Genomic DNA, 19,469 nt, shown 5'->3' on the forward strand with positions numbered 1-19,469 from the left:
TTTCCTAACAAATGGGGCAGTGTCATTCTTTCTGATGGAGGCATAGAATTCCATTGTGTATATATACCACATTTTCTTGAGCCAGAATGGAAGAATTCTTATCTGAATGACTTGGCAACTGGGTGATGTGAACTGCTTTTATTTCTAACCTTTCAAAGCTTTTTTGCCTAGAAATGTAAGTTTCCATTTAAGCCAAGAAGATGTAAACTGAAGAACAAAGCAAAGTGTGTGTGTGAGAAGGAATGCAGATATTTTTCAATTTAAGCCCAAGATGGCATCTGTTGGAAAATCCATGGTTGGCTTTTTGATACATTGTCTTGCTTCTGTCTGGAATTATGCCTGAACCACAGTTGGCCTATGTTAGGGTTTCCATCTTTGCTGGGAGGACAGGCGAGTAACACTATGCCCAGACCTTGGTTGAGAGAAGAGCTTCTGTATGTTTTTCCGCTCAAGATTAGCCTTGAACCACAATCCTATTGATCCCATGGATTTTCTGCTGGGCTGTCTTCAAATCATGGTCCTCTAGGTTTCAGCATCACAGGGTCTCAGCAAACTACTAGAATCCAGAGATGCAAACTAATGTGCCAGGCTTAAATTTATTTTTACTTTTTAATTTTTTGTCTGTCCTGGGGCTTGTACTCAGGGGCTAGGTGCTGTCCTTGAGTTTCTAGTGCTCAAGGCTATAGTGTTCTACCACTTGAGCCACAGCACATCCAGCTTTTTCTGAGTAGTTTATTGGAGGCAAGAGTCTCATGGACGTTCCTCCCTGGGCTGTTTTCAAATCAGGATTCTCAGTTCTCAGCCTCCTGAGTAGCTGGTTATTATTTACTTATTTATTTATTCAAAATTTGCATTTTAATGCTAGTACTGTGGCTTGAACTCAGGCCTTACACTCTCCCTAGGCTTGCTTACTCAAGTGTTCTACCACTTAGAGCCACACTGCCAGCTTGGCTGCTTTCAAATTACTTTGGAGATCAAATCTCTCAGACTTTTCTGTTCATACCAGCCTTCCACCATAATCCTGTAGGACCTAGACTTCTGAGTGGCTGGGATTGCAACCATGAGTAACCAGGGCAGGGCTAAGTTCAACCTTTTTCAGCAGGAGCATCAGGCCTGGAAATAGTCATTCCTCCACCTCTTTCCCCAAGCCTTGGCACAGGATACCTCCATTCTACTCCCCATTGTGTGTTCTTACCACTCAGATAATGACATTCTTTAGGACACTTAGCATTCAGAAATACCAGCTGATGAAGATTCTTCTCTGTTATTGTAGTTAGCCTTCAGAAAGCTGTAGAAAGTGGGCTGGGAAGGTGGCTCAGTGGTAAAGCGCTTGCCTTGTATGCATGAGGCTCTGGGTTCGTTTCCTCAGCACCACATAAGCAAAAAGAAAAAAGCCAGAAGTGGCGCTGTGGCTCAAGTGGTAGAGTGCTAGCCTTGAGCTGAAGAGCTGAGGGACAGCGCCCAGGCCCAGAGTTCAGGCCTCACGACTGGACCAAAAAAAAAAAAAAAAAGCTGTAGAAAGTAGGAGGGACAAGTTTTCGTATCTGTCTTTTATAGAAGAAAAAACCAACATCTCATATTCCTGGGTTGCACACTGATAAAGTGTTTGTAGGTCTTGGAGCTAAGTGTTCTAACTCCTTTTCTATGTCATGTTGACTGGCAGTTGATGTCATTAATGCCTAAACATTTTTTTTTTAATTGAAAAGAAATAACATCCTGTTGTGGTACCAGTACCTTGGCAGTGATAATTTTTTCTTCTCTTTTTAGTCAGTCATGGGGCTTGAACTAGTAGCCTGGGCGCTGTTCCTAAGCTTTTTTGCTGCAGGTTAGCATTCTACCACTTTGAGTCAGGGCCACTTCTGGTTTTCTGGCGGTTAATTGGAGATAAGAGCCTCACCTCCTTTACTGCATAGGATAAACTCGATCCTCAGGTCTCAGCCTCCTAAAGAGCTAGTATTACAGGCGTGAACCACTGGTGCCCGGCTAGCAGTGATTTTTAAGCAGGGGTTTGTGTGACAGGAAATTCTGCTTTCAGAGTAACCATGTGCACCTTCCATAAAAGGTTAAATATAACAACTTTCTTTTTTTGCTAAGTGGCTCATGTACATTTATCATTTGTTTGTTTTGTCCCCCCCCCCCACACACACACACAATCCAACTTCTTTGGCTGAATAATGGATTTTTATTGCACAGGCCATCATTAAAAAAAATAAAAAAGGGAAGTGGTGCTGTGGCGCAAGCGGTAGAGCGCTCACCTTGAGCTAAGGAGCGCAATGCCTAAGCTCAGAGTTCAAGCCGCATGACCGACCAAAAAAAAAAAAAAAGAAATAAAAAAAAGAGACTGATTAGTTTTCATATTGCATAGATCTGGAACTTTTAGTAACAGTTACAATTCCTGATGGTGCATTGCATGGGGGGGAGTGGGGGGGGGGGAGGGGATTGTTCTGACATGTGCTATAATTTGATAATAATTCATGCTTGTTGAAATGTCTCTGTGTAACTGTGCTAACCTGACTAGCTTCTTGTATAGTCTGTTGGGCAGGATTGTAATTTCAAGAAGCAAGAAAGACTTTACATTTGTTGAGCCAAGCTGCTTTCAAATGCAAGTTCTTCCCCCCTTTCTATAAGCTGTGTGCCTCTTTAACTCTTAGATGCTATTCATGCTTAGTGAATGTTCACTGTTGGAGATACTGTTAAGGTAAACTCAAACCAGATACTCATCATTCTCCTTATATCTAAAATTGCAATAACAATCTCCCGGAAGACAACGTTCTTTGTGGAATAGCACTTCAGATCAACACCTGGAAAGGCCATGGAGAAATAACAGGTTGCATATGCTCACCCCTGTAATTCTAGCTACTCAGGAGGCTGAGATCAGAGGGTCATGGTTTGTCTCTTAGACAAATCTAAGAGACTCTTATTTCCAACTAACCAGAAAAAGGTCAGAAGTAGAGATATGGCAAAAGTTGGTAGTGTGCCATCCTTGAGTGAAAAAGCTAAGGGACAGCCTCAGCTCTCAGTTCAAGCCCTACTACCTGCACCCAAGAGAAAGAGAGGAGGTAGAAGAGGAGGGGAGGAGAAGGAAGAGGAGGAGGAGGAAGAAGAGAAAAGATTGTGATAGGGGAGGGTGTGTGGATGAGAGGCTGGGGAAATATATGGAGAGACAAAATGTCATTCAGTTTGAGCAGTTCTGTCATTTGTATTGCAAGATGCTTAACCTGTCTAAGCTTCAAATTGATGTTGACAATGGCAACCAATATAGAAGTCAAAGTTCTGAGATGTTTGTAAGCCACGTTTACAGTGAGATTCATTGGATTAAAGTTTGGAACATTTGCTTTGAATAGTCTAATAGGAAAAGATTCCATAGTTTTGACAATGATAAAAACTATCTTCTTGGGTAGCAAATGAATCTTCTGATTATATAGAACCAAAGACTGAAGCCTAGTTCTCCTCCCAGAAAACCCAGGAAGAGGGTGGTAGAGGTTAGTTTAGACTACAGGGTCCTTGAGCTGACCCACTGGGCTACTCAGTATTTCCAGAGATTCTTTTCTGGGCCTACATGAGTGTAATTTGCAATACATGAGAAAGGTCATGCTTAACTGGTCAGGCAGCTGAAGGGTGTCTTTGTCTTTTTCCTGTTGCTTGAACAGAATTCCTAACTCTGAATTTACACACACACACACACACACACACACACACACACACACACACACACACACAAGCAAAAACAAGCAGAAGTTATTTTACTTACAAGAAATTCAGAAGCTGGGGTTGGGAAGTTGGCTCAGTGGTAGAGTGCTTGCCTTGCAAGCATGAGGCCCTGGGTTCTATTCCTCGGCACCATATAAGCAGAAAAAAAAGCCAGAAGTGGTGCTATGGCTCAAGTGGTAGGGCACTAGCCTTGAGCTGAAGAGCTGAGGGACAGCGCCCAGGCCCAGAGTTCAAGCCCCACAACTGACCAAAATAAGAAAAAAAAAAAGAAAGAAATTCAGAAGCATGGCAGCCACCTCCATTGAGACTCTGGTGTGGGGCCTTCTTGTTGCATTACAACATGGTGGAGAGCCCACCAGAGCAAGCTAGCCAGACAGAGAGAGCTAGCTTTTCTCTAGCAACCCTCCTCCTATAAGAACACAACCGCCCATTAATCCCTGAGTGGTTTCACCCATTCATCTCTGGGAGAATTGTCATTTCTCTTAGGTCCTACCTTTCAAATACTGCTCACAAGGTCCAGTATGTACCCTGGTACCAGCAGGAATTAGCCAAAGTCTGACTTCAGGGTCCCATTCTGTAAAAGATTTCAGGGTGTCTAGCCTCCGAGTGGGGAACTCTGAGTGACAGGAAATGCAATGGAAACCTAAATGGAGGATGAGATCACAAGGTCTCAGAGAGAAAATACTGTGATTAAGCTTTTCAACTTAAATGTGACCAACTATGTGGCGTACCAAAGTATGGAATGTCACAAGGTGGGAAGGTAGGCTTTTCTTTTTTTCTTTTTGAGTACCTTACCCACCAGTGGTAAGCCTCAGTCTATCCTAAGTGTCAAAATATAATCACTGAAACAACAGATCTGTAATTCATCTGCCTAGACTGGTCATTCATGCCCTAGAGGTCAAAGGTAATTAGTAAACTGCCCTGACCTGTGGGGTGGAGACTTGGCCCACTAGTAGGTCCTGAGGAGAAGCTTAATACTCCATGCCCTCTTACATTTTCAATAAAAACCTGTGACTTGATAAAAAACAATCTCCATCACCTCCATTCTTTCAGTCTATTAATAATGTATTCCTTCCCTCAAACTCTCCTATCCATTTCACTGAAGAAAGAAATGTGATGTGAGCATTGTGACAGATGAGAGAGATTTTTCCTGGTATTCACCCTGCTTCTTGGGCTCCATATTGTCTCTGCTTTGGTCACCTCCACTAACAGAATGGAAGTCTTGCGCTTGTAAGCACTGATCAAAATTGGAGTCAACTTTACTTTCTATTTTTTGGCGCAGAGCAGGGGAGTCTGATAATGTTTAAAAGGTAGGTATTCTTTTTTGGTCATGGGGCTGGAACTCAGGGCCTGGGCACTGTCCCTGGGCTCTTGTGCTCAAGGCTAGCACTCTACCACTTCTGGTTTTAGAGGTTAATTGGAGATCAGAGTCTCACAGCCTTTCTTATCCGTACTGGCTTCAAACTGTAATCCTCAGATCTCAGCCTCTTGAGTAGTTTAGGATTACAGGTATGAGCCACCACTAGTGAGTGCCCATCTGGTAGATGTTTTTGAGAGTTCGACTGCCTGGATTCTAAATTTCACCTGCACACCAGCTATGTGGAGTTAGCTCTCTGGCGTTGTCGTATTTTTTTCATCTTATTAGGGAGAGTAATGACATTGACTAAAGGTACGCTGAAGACCAAGGTGGGAAGACCCCTAGTGTGAGGGGCATTGCCTCCCTCCTCCCAGGTAAAGGCTAACTTTCAGTTTACTGGGCACCCATAATAGATTTGAGTATGCAGGCTTCTCACAAAGATTGGTAGGAAGAATGAGCTAGCTAGAATTACTAGTATTCTAGAGGGGAGTTCTCTATCAGTGGAGATAGCATGGACAGCTAGAATCCTGGGTCCTAGATGATCTGGGGAGGGGATGCTGTAGAAGGGGCACATCCTGTTTTGAATGCTTGCTTGGTTTGTTTGCCTGTCCTGGAGCCAAACTCAGAGCTTCACACTTGCTAACCAGATGCTTTGACACTTGAGCCATACCCCCTGTCTTTTTTTTGCTTTTGCTTTAGTTATTTTTAGAAGAGATTCATGTGTTGACTGTGACCAGAACTCTCCTGGGATGATCATTTTCCTATCTGTGCCTTCCATATCACTGAGATTACAGGCATGCACTACCACACAGGGCTGCATTTGACCTTCTGTTTGTTTCATTGACTGCTTTCATTTGTTTCTTTGACTGCTTTTATTCCTATTTGTTTAAAATAAAAACACACATCCTAACTGTGCTTGGGACATTAAGTTCTCCTGGATGCTCGTGGATCCCCACAAGAAAACTAGGAGGAAGGTCGGTGTATGTTCCACTTCCCAGGTTCACTTTAGGGATAGGGCCGGGGTTACCTCTGCCCATGGAGAGGTGTGTTCTGGGGAGGCAGGGCAATCTACCTTGGATGGGACACGGAAAGGTAGAGAGATTGTGTCCTTTTTCTTTTCCTCCCATGTCTTTTTTTCTTGTTGGTCACATGGGGCTTGAACTCAGGGATTGGGCACCGCCCCTGAACTTTTTTGCTCAAGGCTAGTGCTCTACCACTTTAAGCCACAGGGCTACTTCCTGTGTTCTGATGGTTAACTGCCCCGGCTGGCTTTGAACTGTGATTCTCAGATCTCAGCCTGCTGGGTAGCTAGGATTAGTCATGAGCCACCAGTGATTGGGCCTTTCCTGAGTCTTTTTTTTTTTTTTGGTCCGGTAGAGGGGCCTGAGCTCTGGGCCTGGGCGCTGTCCCTCAGCTCAAGGCTAGCGCTCTACCATCTGAGCCACAGCGCCACTTCCGGCTTTTTTTTCTTTTTGCTTATGTGGTGCTGAGGAATCAAACCCAGGGCCTCAGGCATGCAAGACAAGTGCTCTACCACTGAGCCACCTTCCCAGCCCCCTTTCCTGAGTCTTTATCTGAGGGTTTAGAAGTTGCCTCTTTTGGGCTGGGAAAGGTGGCTCAGTGGTAGAGTGCTTGTCTTGTATGCATGAAGCCCTGGGTTCTATTCTTCAGCACCACATAAGCAGAAAAAGCTGGAAGTGGTGCTGTGGCTCAAGTGGTAGAGAGCTAGTCTTGTATTGAAGAGCTGAGGGACAGCGCCCAGGCCCCAGTACTGACAAAAAAAAAAAAAAAAAAAGAAGTTGCCTATTTCCTTGTTAGTAGACTAAGCAGGGTTCCCTAACTACAATGGTAAAGAATCTGAGTGTGGTATTTGCATTTGGGTTTCCTAAGGGAGGTCTCTACCGGTCATGGCCAGAGGGCTTTCTGGTGAAGAAACCTGAGCTCAGCCTGCACCTGGCCTTTTTCCAGAGGCTCATTCCCCTGGGGAAGTCCTACTCACTATCTCTCAGGCTGTCAGCGTCAGCACGACCTCCAGCTCTTTTGGGTACGTTGATGGTATTATCTCCATGTTTAAAGTACTCTCGGGGAGGGTCTGATTTCTGCAACTCAAGTCAGCAGGGTCTGTAAAAATTTATTAAAAAATATAATCCCACCATATGTGTATGCTTTCATTATGTGATCTAAACACAAAACCATGCAGCATGAATGCCAGATGCATACTGTTAAGACTGGTGGAAAGTTCAGAAAAGGGACTTTGCTGTTGGGGGAGGGGTGTGAGCCTTGGAAACCCCCCTCCTCCCATTTGAAGATTCTGCTCAAGGGGTATTCACTGAGGCATATTCTTTCCTGTCCAGAAAACCAGGCTTTCAGACCACACCACCTAGAGGCTGACCTTCATCACCGCATGCAGCCGCCTGTACACTCTGGCCTTGTAGATGGAGCAGTCATTGCTTCTGTTAAGCTGTTGGTTGGCAGTGTTACGTAGACTACTAATACTCAAAAAAAAAAGAGAGACTCAAGCCTGATCATGACTCAAGCCTGTAATTCTAGCTGTAGTTGGGAGGCAGAAATGGATGATCACGATTCAAGGTCAGCACTCAAAAGTTTGCCAGACTCCATCTCATTCAGTAGCTGGACACAGCGGTCTGCTATGCCATCTTCAGAGAACCATGGTGTCTGGGTACAGTTGTACATGTCTGCCATCCCAGCCATGCAGTAAAGCACAAGTAGGAGGGCTGTGGCCCAAGCATAAAGTGAAGCCTTCGCTGGATGCATAGCTCAGGTAGCAGAGCAACTGGCCTTGAATCATGAAAAGAGACACCGCCATTCTTTGCTTACAAAAGACGAAAACTGAGTCCTTCAATCTCTCATGCCTTTACATTCAGGAGGCTACCCCTGCAGATTGAAGTAACTGTGTTATAAAGCAGGAAGCCAGACTTTTGACCCTCCTGGGAATTTATTGAGTGCTTTTGATGTCCGTCATTAACTGACAGTATGTAAGCAGTGGCTAGCTATGAATAGCCGGCTAATAGAAGACTCTTGGTGACACTTTAGGCTTCTCAGTGTAAGGAAAGGGCTTGTGGAGCTTAGGGAAAGGACAGAAGATCCTCCCTCTTCAGGGGGAGGCACTGTTTGGTTTGTATTTTTCTTTGCCAGGTGCAGAGTGGGCATGCCAGTACTGTCATCAGGAGTGTGAAAGTTGGATAGACTTTTGTATTTGCACTTAGACTTCAGCGCATGCTCCGGGAAGTGTTTAGTCACTCAGAGATCTTGTTTATCATCGGCCTTCAGGAGCATTCGCCATGGCAAAGATTGGAGTTGTAGATTCTGGATAATTCAGGAGCATAAAGAAAATGAATGGGCCAGCCATGATGGCTCATGCTTATAATCCCAGCTATACTGAAGAGGCTGAGAACCTGCGAATTGTGATGTAGAGCCAGTCCAACCAGCCAAGTCCATGAGACTTTTGTTTCCAATTAACTACTAAAAAGCTGATGGAGCCATGGCTCAAGTGGTAGGGCACCAGCCACAAGTGGAAAGTGTAAAGCCCTGAGTTCAAGCTCCAGTGGGGGTACAATAAACAGAAAAAAAAAAATAAAGAAACATTCCAACAGTGAAAATGGTCATATGTCTGCGATGAGCAGATGTTTTTCTACTCTCTCTTCTTTTGCCCTGGTTAATGAAAGGAAGGAGAGGGAACTGTCCCATTATCTTGTAGGTTTGGGTGTTTCTTGCATTTCTCCAAAGTGTTAAAGCCTACCACTCCCTTGGCAGGCCTGGAAGTTGGGTTTAAGGCTTAGGAACAAAGCCCAGAGCCCTCCCTTGATCCACAGGGCCCCCCTGTGTCCTCCATCCGTCACTGTCAACGGGAGATGTATGTGTAGCCAAACAGGGCAGCGGCTGACCCCATGGGCACTGGCAATGCTCTTACAGAAGATTTTTGTTTGCTCAGGGCCTGTGGAAGGCTAGCTCTAGGCATTGCCCAGATCCTGCCTGGTTCAGTGTGGAAAGGGGAGGCATTCTACTGTTAGAAGCTCAAGGGGACTTTATTCCTCCTGCCTTACAAACATCTACACTGCGTGTGCATCTCCTTAGCCTCTATTCAGGTGCGGTCTGGATTCCTTTGGTCAGAGTCACAGGGAGACAAATGGCACCTGTTTTCCCTCTTGTGTGGACGTCCGATCTCCATTATGAACATCTATGAAAACATAGACAGAAAAGGTCATATGCATGGATGTACAAACACATTGACTGGAGGGTGGTAGACTCAGGGAAGGTGTCCAGTGGTGTAACTTCTGTGAACAACTAGCAAACACTTTAACACAATGCATACAGGAGGCAGGAACATGTTTTGTGTGAGGGTTAAAGAGGGCCATTGGAGGGGATTAGAAAAAAAGAAGAGAGGGGAAGGTTGGGGAAATGCAGTCAGTATACTCAATATAGATCATGTAAAAGTTGAACTACATAACTGGAGGGTAGGGATGAGATGGGGAAAGATGGGGGAAGAGCCATGGAAGGGGTGGCATGGGTCAAGATTCATTGAGTTTATAATTGGACTTGTGGAACTGAAACCCTTTGTACAACCTCTTCAACTCAAATACGGTTTTTCTTTTAAAATAATAACAAAAAGAGTCATCGGGAGAATTTTGAAGAGTCGGTTTTTATGGCTTTTATTCCAAGAGCATCAACATGTAAACCTAAGAAAGAAAAATACAAGGAGATGCAATCAGTGCATGAAAGGACACTATGAAACAGTGCCCTCTCCAAACACATCTAAGGCATTTACCTGAGAAGGAAGGAGGGTGCTGGGGCTCTGGAGATGGGAAGGTGGCCCTCAGGCTCCTGAAAGCAGTGTTTGAATCTCTAGGAACACACAAAAGCCACTGGCTGAGCCTCAGGGGCCTGTAGAACACATCAGCCATGTTGGGGGGGGGGGGGTCCTGTGAATGTTTTGGTGTATACCATGCTGGTGCAGTGGCTGGTCTCACTGAAAGTTGTCAATTGGACCTCATGGGTGCTTCCTAGCCATGTATTTGTGTGGACAAAATCTTAAAGGGCAAAGTATTTAAGTTTGGTGAATGAAAATGTACTTTTTTTTTCTTCTGTGTTTTTACTGGGGTTAGTGGTCATGGATTTTGGGGCACATGTCTTAAGTGTCATTCATTCTACCTCAGAGAAGACCTCCTGTTACATGATAATGTGAGTGCTATTCTCTTGGCATCTTCTACCCACCAGGGACAGTGGCTTTGGGGGTCTGCACATTGGGCCTAAGGCTGGCCTCCTCCTTTTCCATCAGGCGAGACTGTAAGGATCACCTGACACGACATAAATCATAAATCATAGCCATCATGTTATGGGATTTACTCATTTTCTTAAAGAAGGAAAAGCTATTTGTTGGTAATGGGGAGGGGGGTGTTCCCCATGAGTCATTTGCATATCTACTGAGTCCTTGCCCTGTGTTTTAATTTATTCAAAGGTGACTAGACCTTATTCAAATGAGAGGTTTTATTTTACAAACTTCGACCTTCAACTTGGAAATAAATATTCTTCTCATCTGAAAATCCTTGGAAATCTGAGTACCCAGACTTTTCCTTCCTGGGCTCCCCCCGCACCCCCTTTTCAGCATTTTTCTGCCTTCTCCCTCCCCCACCCGCCCTTCTTTTTTTGGCTCAGGGCAACCGAGAGCCTCTTTCTGGGAACGTCTGATATTCTGACTTCAGTTTTGTAATTTAATGATGGAGAGTTTCTTTAGTAAACCAAATTTAGAGCCCTAGAATGCTTATCTTATATCCAGACCTTGCACATAAAAGGCATTTTATACCCGCAATTGTTCACTTAATGAGCAATTGCGAAGTACCGGCCGGTTAAGGGATTGAACTACACGCAGCATTATTGCAAGCAGTATTCCGAAATACCAGAAATAGGACGTAAGTTCTGATCAGGGAGCCGGCGAGCACAATTACCTTCTTTTCAAATCCTTCTGTGACACTGCGGGAGGAAAAAGGACTTTGAAGCTTGAAAGGAAAGAGCTTGCTTTCAACCTCAAAAGCTAGGAGGAAAGGGCTCTGAAATTTGCTCAGAATTCCCAATTCACCATTAGCCTGTTTCTTCCTTTAGCCTCAAGGCATTCTCTGCTTTTTGAAAAGATGTTAAGAAATTCAGTCACAATAGAGAGCCTAGTTTTGAACATGTTTCACTCGGTCCATTGAGGTCTGGGCTCCAGCCTTTGTGTGGGGTGAATTGAGCTGCGCCCCTAGCTGGTTGGAGAGAGGTGAATGAAGAATCGTTATGCAGTCGCAAATTCTGGCAAAATAAAATAAAATAAAACTCACCTCTTCCTTTATTTTACAATATGCATTTCTGTACAATCCTGCTAGGGGCCGTCTGTGGAGCCTAGCCTTGTCCCTGTCAATAAGGAGTACTTGCTTTAGAACAACTCTTGTTAAGTTTGTCTTGTAATTGAAGCTGCTGTTGACCTTGCTTGGGGACCATTTGTAAAACCGTTTATTTAGCATAAACTGAAATAATAAACCCTCCTTCTCTGGGGCCGATTGTGATAGGGTGACATTAGTTTGATTTAATGATTAGCCGCCTGACCCTTCTGCTGGCGAGAACCGCTTGAATGGGGAGAGTTCACTCTTAAGCACTTGGAAAGAATACTAATGAGCTTGTTAAATTTAGTGTTGCTCTGACCACTTTTAATTCCTCTAATGGGAGCCTAGCTGCAGTGACTGGGAGAGGGGCAGGGAGGGGGGATGGCAAGGCGGAGGGGGAGGGGAGGGCAAAGAGGAGGGAGAGGTAGATGAGGTCCAGAAAATGTTCCTAGAGCTTGAGAAAGATCACCAAAAGAAGTGTGCCTAAAGTAGTAGCCAGAGCCTGGTGATTTGAGGTGGTATGTGTGCGTGCGTGTGTATGTGTGTGAGTGTGCCAGTCCTGGGGCTTGAATTTAGGGCTTAGCTGTTGTCCCGTTTAAGTATGAGGCTCTACCAGTTGAGCCACAGCTCTACCTCCAGCTTCTTTGGTGGTTAATTGGAGATAAGAGTCTTGCAGATTTTCTTGCCTGGGCTGGCTTTGAGCCTCGATCCTCAGATCTCAGACTCCTGAGTAGTAGCTAGGGGTGCCTGGCTCTGGAGACTGAGTTGTAAGTATCTTCTGTTTTCTTAACCTTTTTTTCCATAGCTTCAGGATTGGGAATGAGAGAGGAGTAGCGGGATGTTGCAAGGGCTGGTTAAACATCTGTGTTGGAGAGAAAAGGGGAACGTGTATTTGTGGGTTCTAAGCAGCCCATTCAGCATCTCTATCAGTGCTTCTTGGGAGGGTTATGCTTTTACATTAAAAAAAAAAAGGATGCTCTGACACTTTCCCTCTCGCTTGCTCTGCGGCAGAGAATTCGTCTCTTTCTTGTTAGAAGTTTGCTGTGAGCTGGATTTGTAGAAGCCATGTGTTGTGTTCAAGTTCTGCCATGTATTGTGATGTGACTGCTTTCTTCAGATGTTTGTTCTAAACATCTAAAGCATCGTAGCCCTGAGCTGGCTTTGGATTTTCACCAGGTTTCTGGTCCCATATGCATCAAACTCTGGGTTGCTTTTGAATGAGTTGGGGACAGATTTTAAAACCTGATGCTTTGCTCTAGGTTGGGGGTGGTAGTTACACAGGAATCCATTTATATCTACTTGAGCCCCGAGAGACAGAAAGTAGGAGGTGCCAAGTGGTATTATGATGACAGTATTTAAAGTAATTTTTTCCTGAAAGTTTCGAGTGGGGTTCAGTTTGACTCCCCGAGCTTGCAACTGTGAAGCAGAAACAGCTCAAGCAGTTGCTTGGTGTTTGGATGTTAAAAGTCCATTGGCATTTGCTCCCGGAGCTCTGGGCTGTTTGCTTACATTTTTGTAGCGGACTTCTCCTTGTTACCATGGCAGGCAGCTTGTTTCTGTCAATAATTTTGGCCTGGCGGAGCTTGTCGGCTCTGATCCTCAAACTTCATTGAGCAGCTTGGCTGAATTGAAGAAGATCAGACAGCGTTGGTCTTTGGGATTGCTAAAGTGATGGCTAAGTTTCTGAGCGCAGGCAGGAATATTATGGCTTGGGAAAGGCGCCGCTTTGCTTATGTGGAATGTTTTCAAGCCTCCTGTCTGAGGGTAGTCAGCAGTGTATACTGTCACATTATGATCTCAGTGGACCTCAAAGCCTGTCAGTTCTCAAAGCTAAGTTCATGCCTAAGTATTTGCCTGCTGGATTTCCTTTTTTTTTTTTTTTAAAGAGGGTAAAAAGGACAGAGAACCAACTACTATAAAAGCAAACCATCTATTCAAAGTTTCTATGTTCCCTCAAAAAAAACAAACAAAAACCCAAACCCATTGGCACTTCACTTTACTGAGGAAGTGACAACTTTTTTCTGTATTAAATGTTTGAACTTTGACTTCTTTTTTTGGTCGGTCAGGGGGCTTGAACTCTGGGTCTGGGTGCTCTCCTTGAGGTCTTCAGCTTAAGGCTAGCACTCCACCCCTTGAGCCACAGCGCCACTCCAGCTTTTTCTGTTTATGTGGTGCTGAGAATTGAACCCAGGGTCTTATGCATGTGAGGCAAGCACTCTACCAGTGAGCCACCTTCCCAGCCCCATGGTAACTTCTTGTATAACTTTTAATACACCCGTTTGGAGGTAACTGTCATTAAGAAAATCACTTAGGCTGGGCCTGAAATCCTAGCTACTCAGAAGGCTGAGATCTGCAGGTGGAAGTTTGAAGCCAACCTGAGTAGAAAAATTGGTGAGATGCTTTTTTATCTCCAATTAACCAGCAAAACGCCAGAGGAGGAGGTGTGGTTCAAGGGGTTGAGCTCTAGCCTTGTGCAAAAAAGCCATGCAAGATCCCTGAGTTCAAGCCCCAGTAGTCAGTCAGTCATTCAGTTTGTCTGTCTGTCTGTCTGTCTCTCTCTCTCACACACACACACCACAACCTCCCAAAACAACCCCTCAGAAAGTCACTTAACAGACATCCCAGTTTCCACTCCTGCCCCCTACTTTGATCTCCTAGGAAGTGTGGGGTTGAGGAGGTGTCTAAGGGTAGGAGAACTTTGGTCTGGCCATATCAATGATACTGTTACTGGTAAAGTTGGATTCAAATGCTCATTACAAGATCATTTTGAACTGATTGTTATTTTCTCTTTTTAAAACAAGAATGTAGTTTCTCAGGGAAGAAAGGTGAATTTCTTCTAGGTAGATTAAGTCAAGGAAATCTGGAACAGATTAGCAGGGTTTGGCTATTCATCTTTCCCAGAGAATGCTAATTACATGGCCAAGCCCCCTTGTAGGGAAGAAGGGGGCGGGAGGGATGGAGGCAGGGAGCTTGCTGGCTAGCCTCTAACACAGACCCCTTTCCATACAATCTTCACTTTCCCCTTCCAAGTTCACTTCAGGTGGAAATTTGAAATAAACGTTTTATACAGAGCACAAATTAGTGGAAAATATGACTTGAGCCATTTGTAGGTTATAGGAATTTTTATAAAACCCACAAAAGTTTTAGTGTTTTTGACACCGGTTTGCTTACCCATTAAGGCAAAGCTCTCTTTCTATAGCCTGCTAATGAACTAGAAAGTGGACCAGTGCTTAAGTTGTTAGACAGAAAGGAAAATAAGAATGAAGTCTGTCTCTGTCTCTCTCCCTGTTTTCTCCTCGTATCTGTCTCTGTCTCTTTCTCTTTGCTTTGAGGTAGTTTGAAAATACCAAAATCATGATTTGAACTGCTTTTGGAACAATTAATGTAAAAAAAAGTGGGATTCTGCCTATTTTGGGTGCATTTGCAGTTGAGGCTTGATAGATTAAACTTGTAATTTTCCATTTAATTATGAGGCTGTAGCTGAGGGTCTGCACCAAGCAATAGTAAAATAATATCTCACAGTTACCTTGCAGTTGTCAGCAGATTCACTACAAGGACTGAAATCTACCTCATCACTTATTCTGTTTTACAGAGTGTTTGCTAGGCTAAAACAATTCACTGCTTATTTTTCAAATCTTACACCTGGACAGGAAGACTTGAGTAGCTCCTGGTTTTAAGTGGTTAAAGATCTTAGTCAACACAATGTAAGAGTTGTTCTTTTAGCTTCTGCTATTACATACTCTGTGCACAGTTCTAATTTTGTGTGACTTTGAACAGTGCTCTAAAAGTGTTAACACATAGTTTTTCTGTTTTTTTTTTTTTTTTTTGCGGGGTGAGTTTGAATAGTCATCTGCTTTATGGATTCCCTTGAAGAGAAGTATAAAAAGATGTGTTTGAATGTTGCTCACTAAGATGTCCAGTAATGGTATTATTTATATGGGAAGTGTGGTGATCTGTAGGATGAGGACTGAGGAGGCAATGCCAGGTCCTTTAGCACTGTTCTGCTGGTGTGGAAGGTCACCTAAATGCACAGCTTGTTTGGCACATGCATATGGTTCCAGTGGACAGATCAGTTTTCTTGTCAGGGGATGACCTACTAGGGTTCTGGAATACCATGCCACATGGGCTTCCTTCCAGCTGTTTCTTATGTGGTTGGAGAGATGTCTAGCAACCCCACCTGAGCATGGCCAGGTAGCAACACTGCTCTTACCTTTCCTACTTACCCACACATAGCCATGTGGCGTGGAGACAACGGGGAGGTTCTGTAGGTTTTGTAATAATTCCTGTCACCTGTGGTCGTTTCCAGCTCTGTTAAATCTTGCTGTGGTTTACAGATGCTTGAAACTAACCCCCGCCCCACCAACCCAATTGTATTACTTTCTGATAGATCATTCTCTGTGGAACAAAGGCCAGGCACCCCTTGGAGCCATCCAGAGCCCCACTGGGTAGCCGGGCTTCTCCTCAGATCCTCAGACAAAGGGGAAGCTGGACGCCCCACAGGCTGAGGCTGGCAAAACTTTCAGTCCCACGTGAGAACTGAAATACACTGGCATGCCCAGGAGGGAAGCCTGGCCCGCAGTCAGCCCTCAGCTGAGCTGTTCACCTGTTTGTCCGCAGTCAGCCCTCAGCTGAGCTGTTCACCTGTTTGTCTGTTGGTGTCACTGTGTAACAGGCTCGTTTTCTGCTTCACCCTCCACTTGTAATTGGAAGCCTCATTCCTTGACAATTTTAGTATGCAAAATCTATCCCAGGTTGCAAAGTTATCTTGAAGTGAAAGAGACCTATCTGTTCTGAGACGGAGAGGAGGGCTAATTGATATGTAGTTTTTGAGTGTGCCTTCAGGTGGCTTCTAAAGTCTTTTCCTTTCTCTGTTTTTAGAGGATGAAAATCCTGGACAGATCTATCATCATCACCACCATCACCATCATCATCATCGAGAGAGAAGAAACGCAATCACAATGCAGCCTCAAAGTGAGCAGGGGCTCGGCAAACTCAGTGAGGAGCCATCGACATCCAGCGATGAGAGAGCTTCGTTGATCAAGAAGGAGATCCATGGGTCTCTGCCACACCTGGCTGAGCCCTCTGTCCCTTACCGTGGGACTGTGTTTGCTATGGACCCCAGGAATGGCTATGTGGAACCTCATTACCGTAAGTGTGTCAGGACAGGCCAGTGGCCCTTATTCTGAGGAGGAAAAGAGTAGAATGTGTGTGTGTGTCTTGAGTGTGTGTATGTACATATCTAGGCTGTAGGGATTTGTTGGCCTTATGTAATGATTTTTCTTTGCACGTTTCCCCCCTACTTTTGATTCTATCCATAACTTTTCTGGAGAGAGACATTTTCTTACACATCTAAGTGGTTACAGGCCTTTACAGTGGCCTTCAGCAAGGTGGTCCATTTGTGGTGTTCCTGAGGATCAATTTTGCTTCACACAAGGGGAAGACTCTTCTAGAGGAGAGTTGCTGGATGGAAACTGCAAAAAGGTTGTTTTAGAAAAAATCCTCAATGGGAGCTATGCCTCATTTTCAGTGATGTGTGTGTGTGTGTGTGTGTGTGTGTGTGTGTGTGTGTGTGTGTGTGTGTTGTGTGTGTGTGTGTGTGCGCATGCATGCGCGTGCATGCATGTGCATGAGTACAAGTCCTGGGGCTTGAACTCAGGGGCTGGGTATGATCTTTAGCTTTCTCACTTAAGGCTAGTGCTGTACTACTTGAGCCACAGCTCTCTTTCCAGCTTTTTGATGGTCAAATGGAGATTAGAATATCATGGACTTTCCTGCCTGTGCTGGCTTTGAACCTTGATCCTCAGATCTCAGCCTCCCAAGTAGCTAGGATTACAGGTGTGAGCCACCAGTGCCCAGCTTTTAATGATTTTGGCTTAATGATTTTTGCTGTTCCCGTGTTGAATAATGATTTATTAAAACCAAACTTACCAACGGAAACAAAAGTATCAATTCTAAATTTGTTAATATGGAAGATTTTTTTTTCTATGATCCTATTCTTTTCTCTCAACAGTAAGCCAGAGACAGGAGGCTGCTTTCCCAGCCCTAACAAGTTTAAGAAATTGACTAGGATTCTGAGCCCAAGTGTACAACGATCGGTTTTCTCCAAAGACAGAATCTAAACGAAACATAGAAGAGTTGAGTTTCATTTCTGGTTTGATTATAGTTTAAAACAAAAGGAAAGAAAAGAAAACCTAATAAACGAATTGGTTGTGGGATAATGAAGTTCATTCTGAAGTGCCAGAGCTCCAGGTCTTGATTAGAGACATCATTTCCCTGGATGGAGACTTAGCACTTGACCTTCTCAGCTCTCAATCCAGATGTGGTACTGAGCTCCAGAGAGGGGGTAGGGATTGGTTTGTGTCTCCCTTTTCCCACATCATTCAGAAGCAGTGGTGTTTTAAGGCAAAAAGGTCATTAGCCAGATGACTGATGTGTGAGGAGAGCTGATTAATGCATGTTTTCCTGTTCAAGAAAGTGTGCAGGATAAAAGCTAATTTCAGCCCTTCATTAGCTGGCTCTCAGCAAAAGGGGAATGGGGGAGTGTTTCTTCAATCCTTAGATCAAAGGGCCTGGCTATAACCTGAAGTCCCAGCCTCTGCTCCCCTACCTACCAGAATATAGTGTTGGAAAAAAATGTTATATTTATTTATCTACTTAGTAATTTATTTGTACTGATACTGAGGCTTGAACTCAGGGCCTGGGCACTGTCACTGGTCTTTTTTGTTGAAGACTAGCACTCTACAAGTTGAGCCTCAGCTTCACTTCCGGTTTTTTGGTGGTTAATTGGAGCTAGGAATCTCGTGGACTTTCCTGCTCTGGCTGGCTTTGAACTATAATCCTCAGAATTTAGCCTGCTGGGTTGCTAGGATTACAGGCATGAGCCACCAGTGCCCAGCATAGATTTTGTTGTTGTTATTGTTATTTTAATGAAAAGGTTGATTTTTTTTTCTTTTTAGAACTTTTTAATTGTTTATAAAGGCGATGTACAGAAAGGTTACAGTTACACATGTCAGGCAATGAGTTCATTTCTTTTTCCTCCCTCTCTCTCCCTCCCTCCCTCCCTCCCTCCCTCCCTCCCTCCCTCCCTCTCTCTCTCCCTCTCTTTCTTTCTTTCTTTCTTTCTTTCTTTCTTTCTTTCTTTCTTTCTTTCTTTCTTTCTTTCTTTCTTTCTTTCTTTCTTTCTTTCTTTCTTTCTTTCTTTCTCTATCTCCTTGTTTCTTTCTTTCTCTCTCTTTCTCTTTCTTTCTCTCTTTCCCTCTTTCTTTCTTTCTTTCTTTCTTTCTTTCTTTCTTTCTTTCTTTCTTTCTTTCTTTCTTTCTTTCTCTCTTTCCCTCTTTCTTTCTCTCTTTCTTTCTCTCTTTCTTTCTTTCTTTCTTTCTTTCTTTCTTTCTTTCTTTCTTTCTTTCTTTCTTTCTTTCTTTCTTTCTTTCTTTCTCTCTTTCCCTCTTTCTTTCTTTCTTTCCTTTCCCCCCTCTCCTCCCTCTTTCCCCCTCTCTCCTCCCTCTTTCCCCCTCTCTCCTTCCTTCCTTCCTTCCTTCCTTCCTTCCTTCCTTCCTTCCTTCCTCTCCTTCCTTCCTTCCTTCCTTCCTTCCTTCCTTCCTTCCTTCCTTCCTTCCTTCCTTCCTTCCTTCCTTCCTTTCCTGTCCTGAGCTTAACCTCAGGTCCTTAGCACTGTCAGAATCTCACAGAACTTTCCTGCTCTGGCTGGCTTCAAACCATGATCCTTAGATCTCAGCTTCCTAAGTAGCTAGTATTATGGCATAAGCCATCAGTACCCTGCATGAATACCTTTCTTTTTGGACAGTGTCATTACTTTTCTCATTCTCTCCTAGTAAAAAGGTTGATTTTTAAAGAAGCTCCTTTTTTTTTTGAGGGGGTGGTAGAGAAAATTGTTCTTTTTCAAAGATGCTCCTGGCTCCTGTAGCTATGTAAGTTGTTTGAGTAGTTCCAAGAATTAAGCAGAAGATGAAATGGATAACTTTTTCCTTTTCCCATTTGAGGCTTATTTTATCTGATTTTGCTTTTCT

At 44.0% G+C, this 19,469-nt stretch overlaps 1 protein-coding gene across 1 annotated transcript in view; it reads left to right on the forward strand.

The window, feature by feature from the left end:
* The window catches only part of Gli3 (GLI family zinc finger 3), a 209,157-nt gene that overhangs the window by 40,963 nt on the left and 148,725 nt on the right, over nucleotides 1-19,469 (forward strand). The window contains exon 2 of the mRNA XM_042695111.1: nucleotides 16,321-16,590. Within this exon, the coding sequence (XP_042551045.1) occupies nucleotides 16,321-16,590 (270 nt within the window). The remainder of the gene's footprint in view (nucleotides 1-16,320; nucleotides 16,591-19,469) is intronic.

Source organism: Dipodomys spectabilis, unplaced genomic scaffold (genome assembly GCF_019054845.1).
Source record: "Dipodomys spectabilis isolate Male_0828 unplaced genomic scaffold, ASM1905484v1 ptg000178l, whole genome shotgun sequence".
NCBI lineage: Eukaryota > Metazoa > Chordata > Mammalia > Rodentia > Heteromyidae > Dipodomys > Dipodomys spectabilis.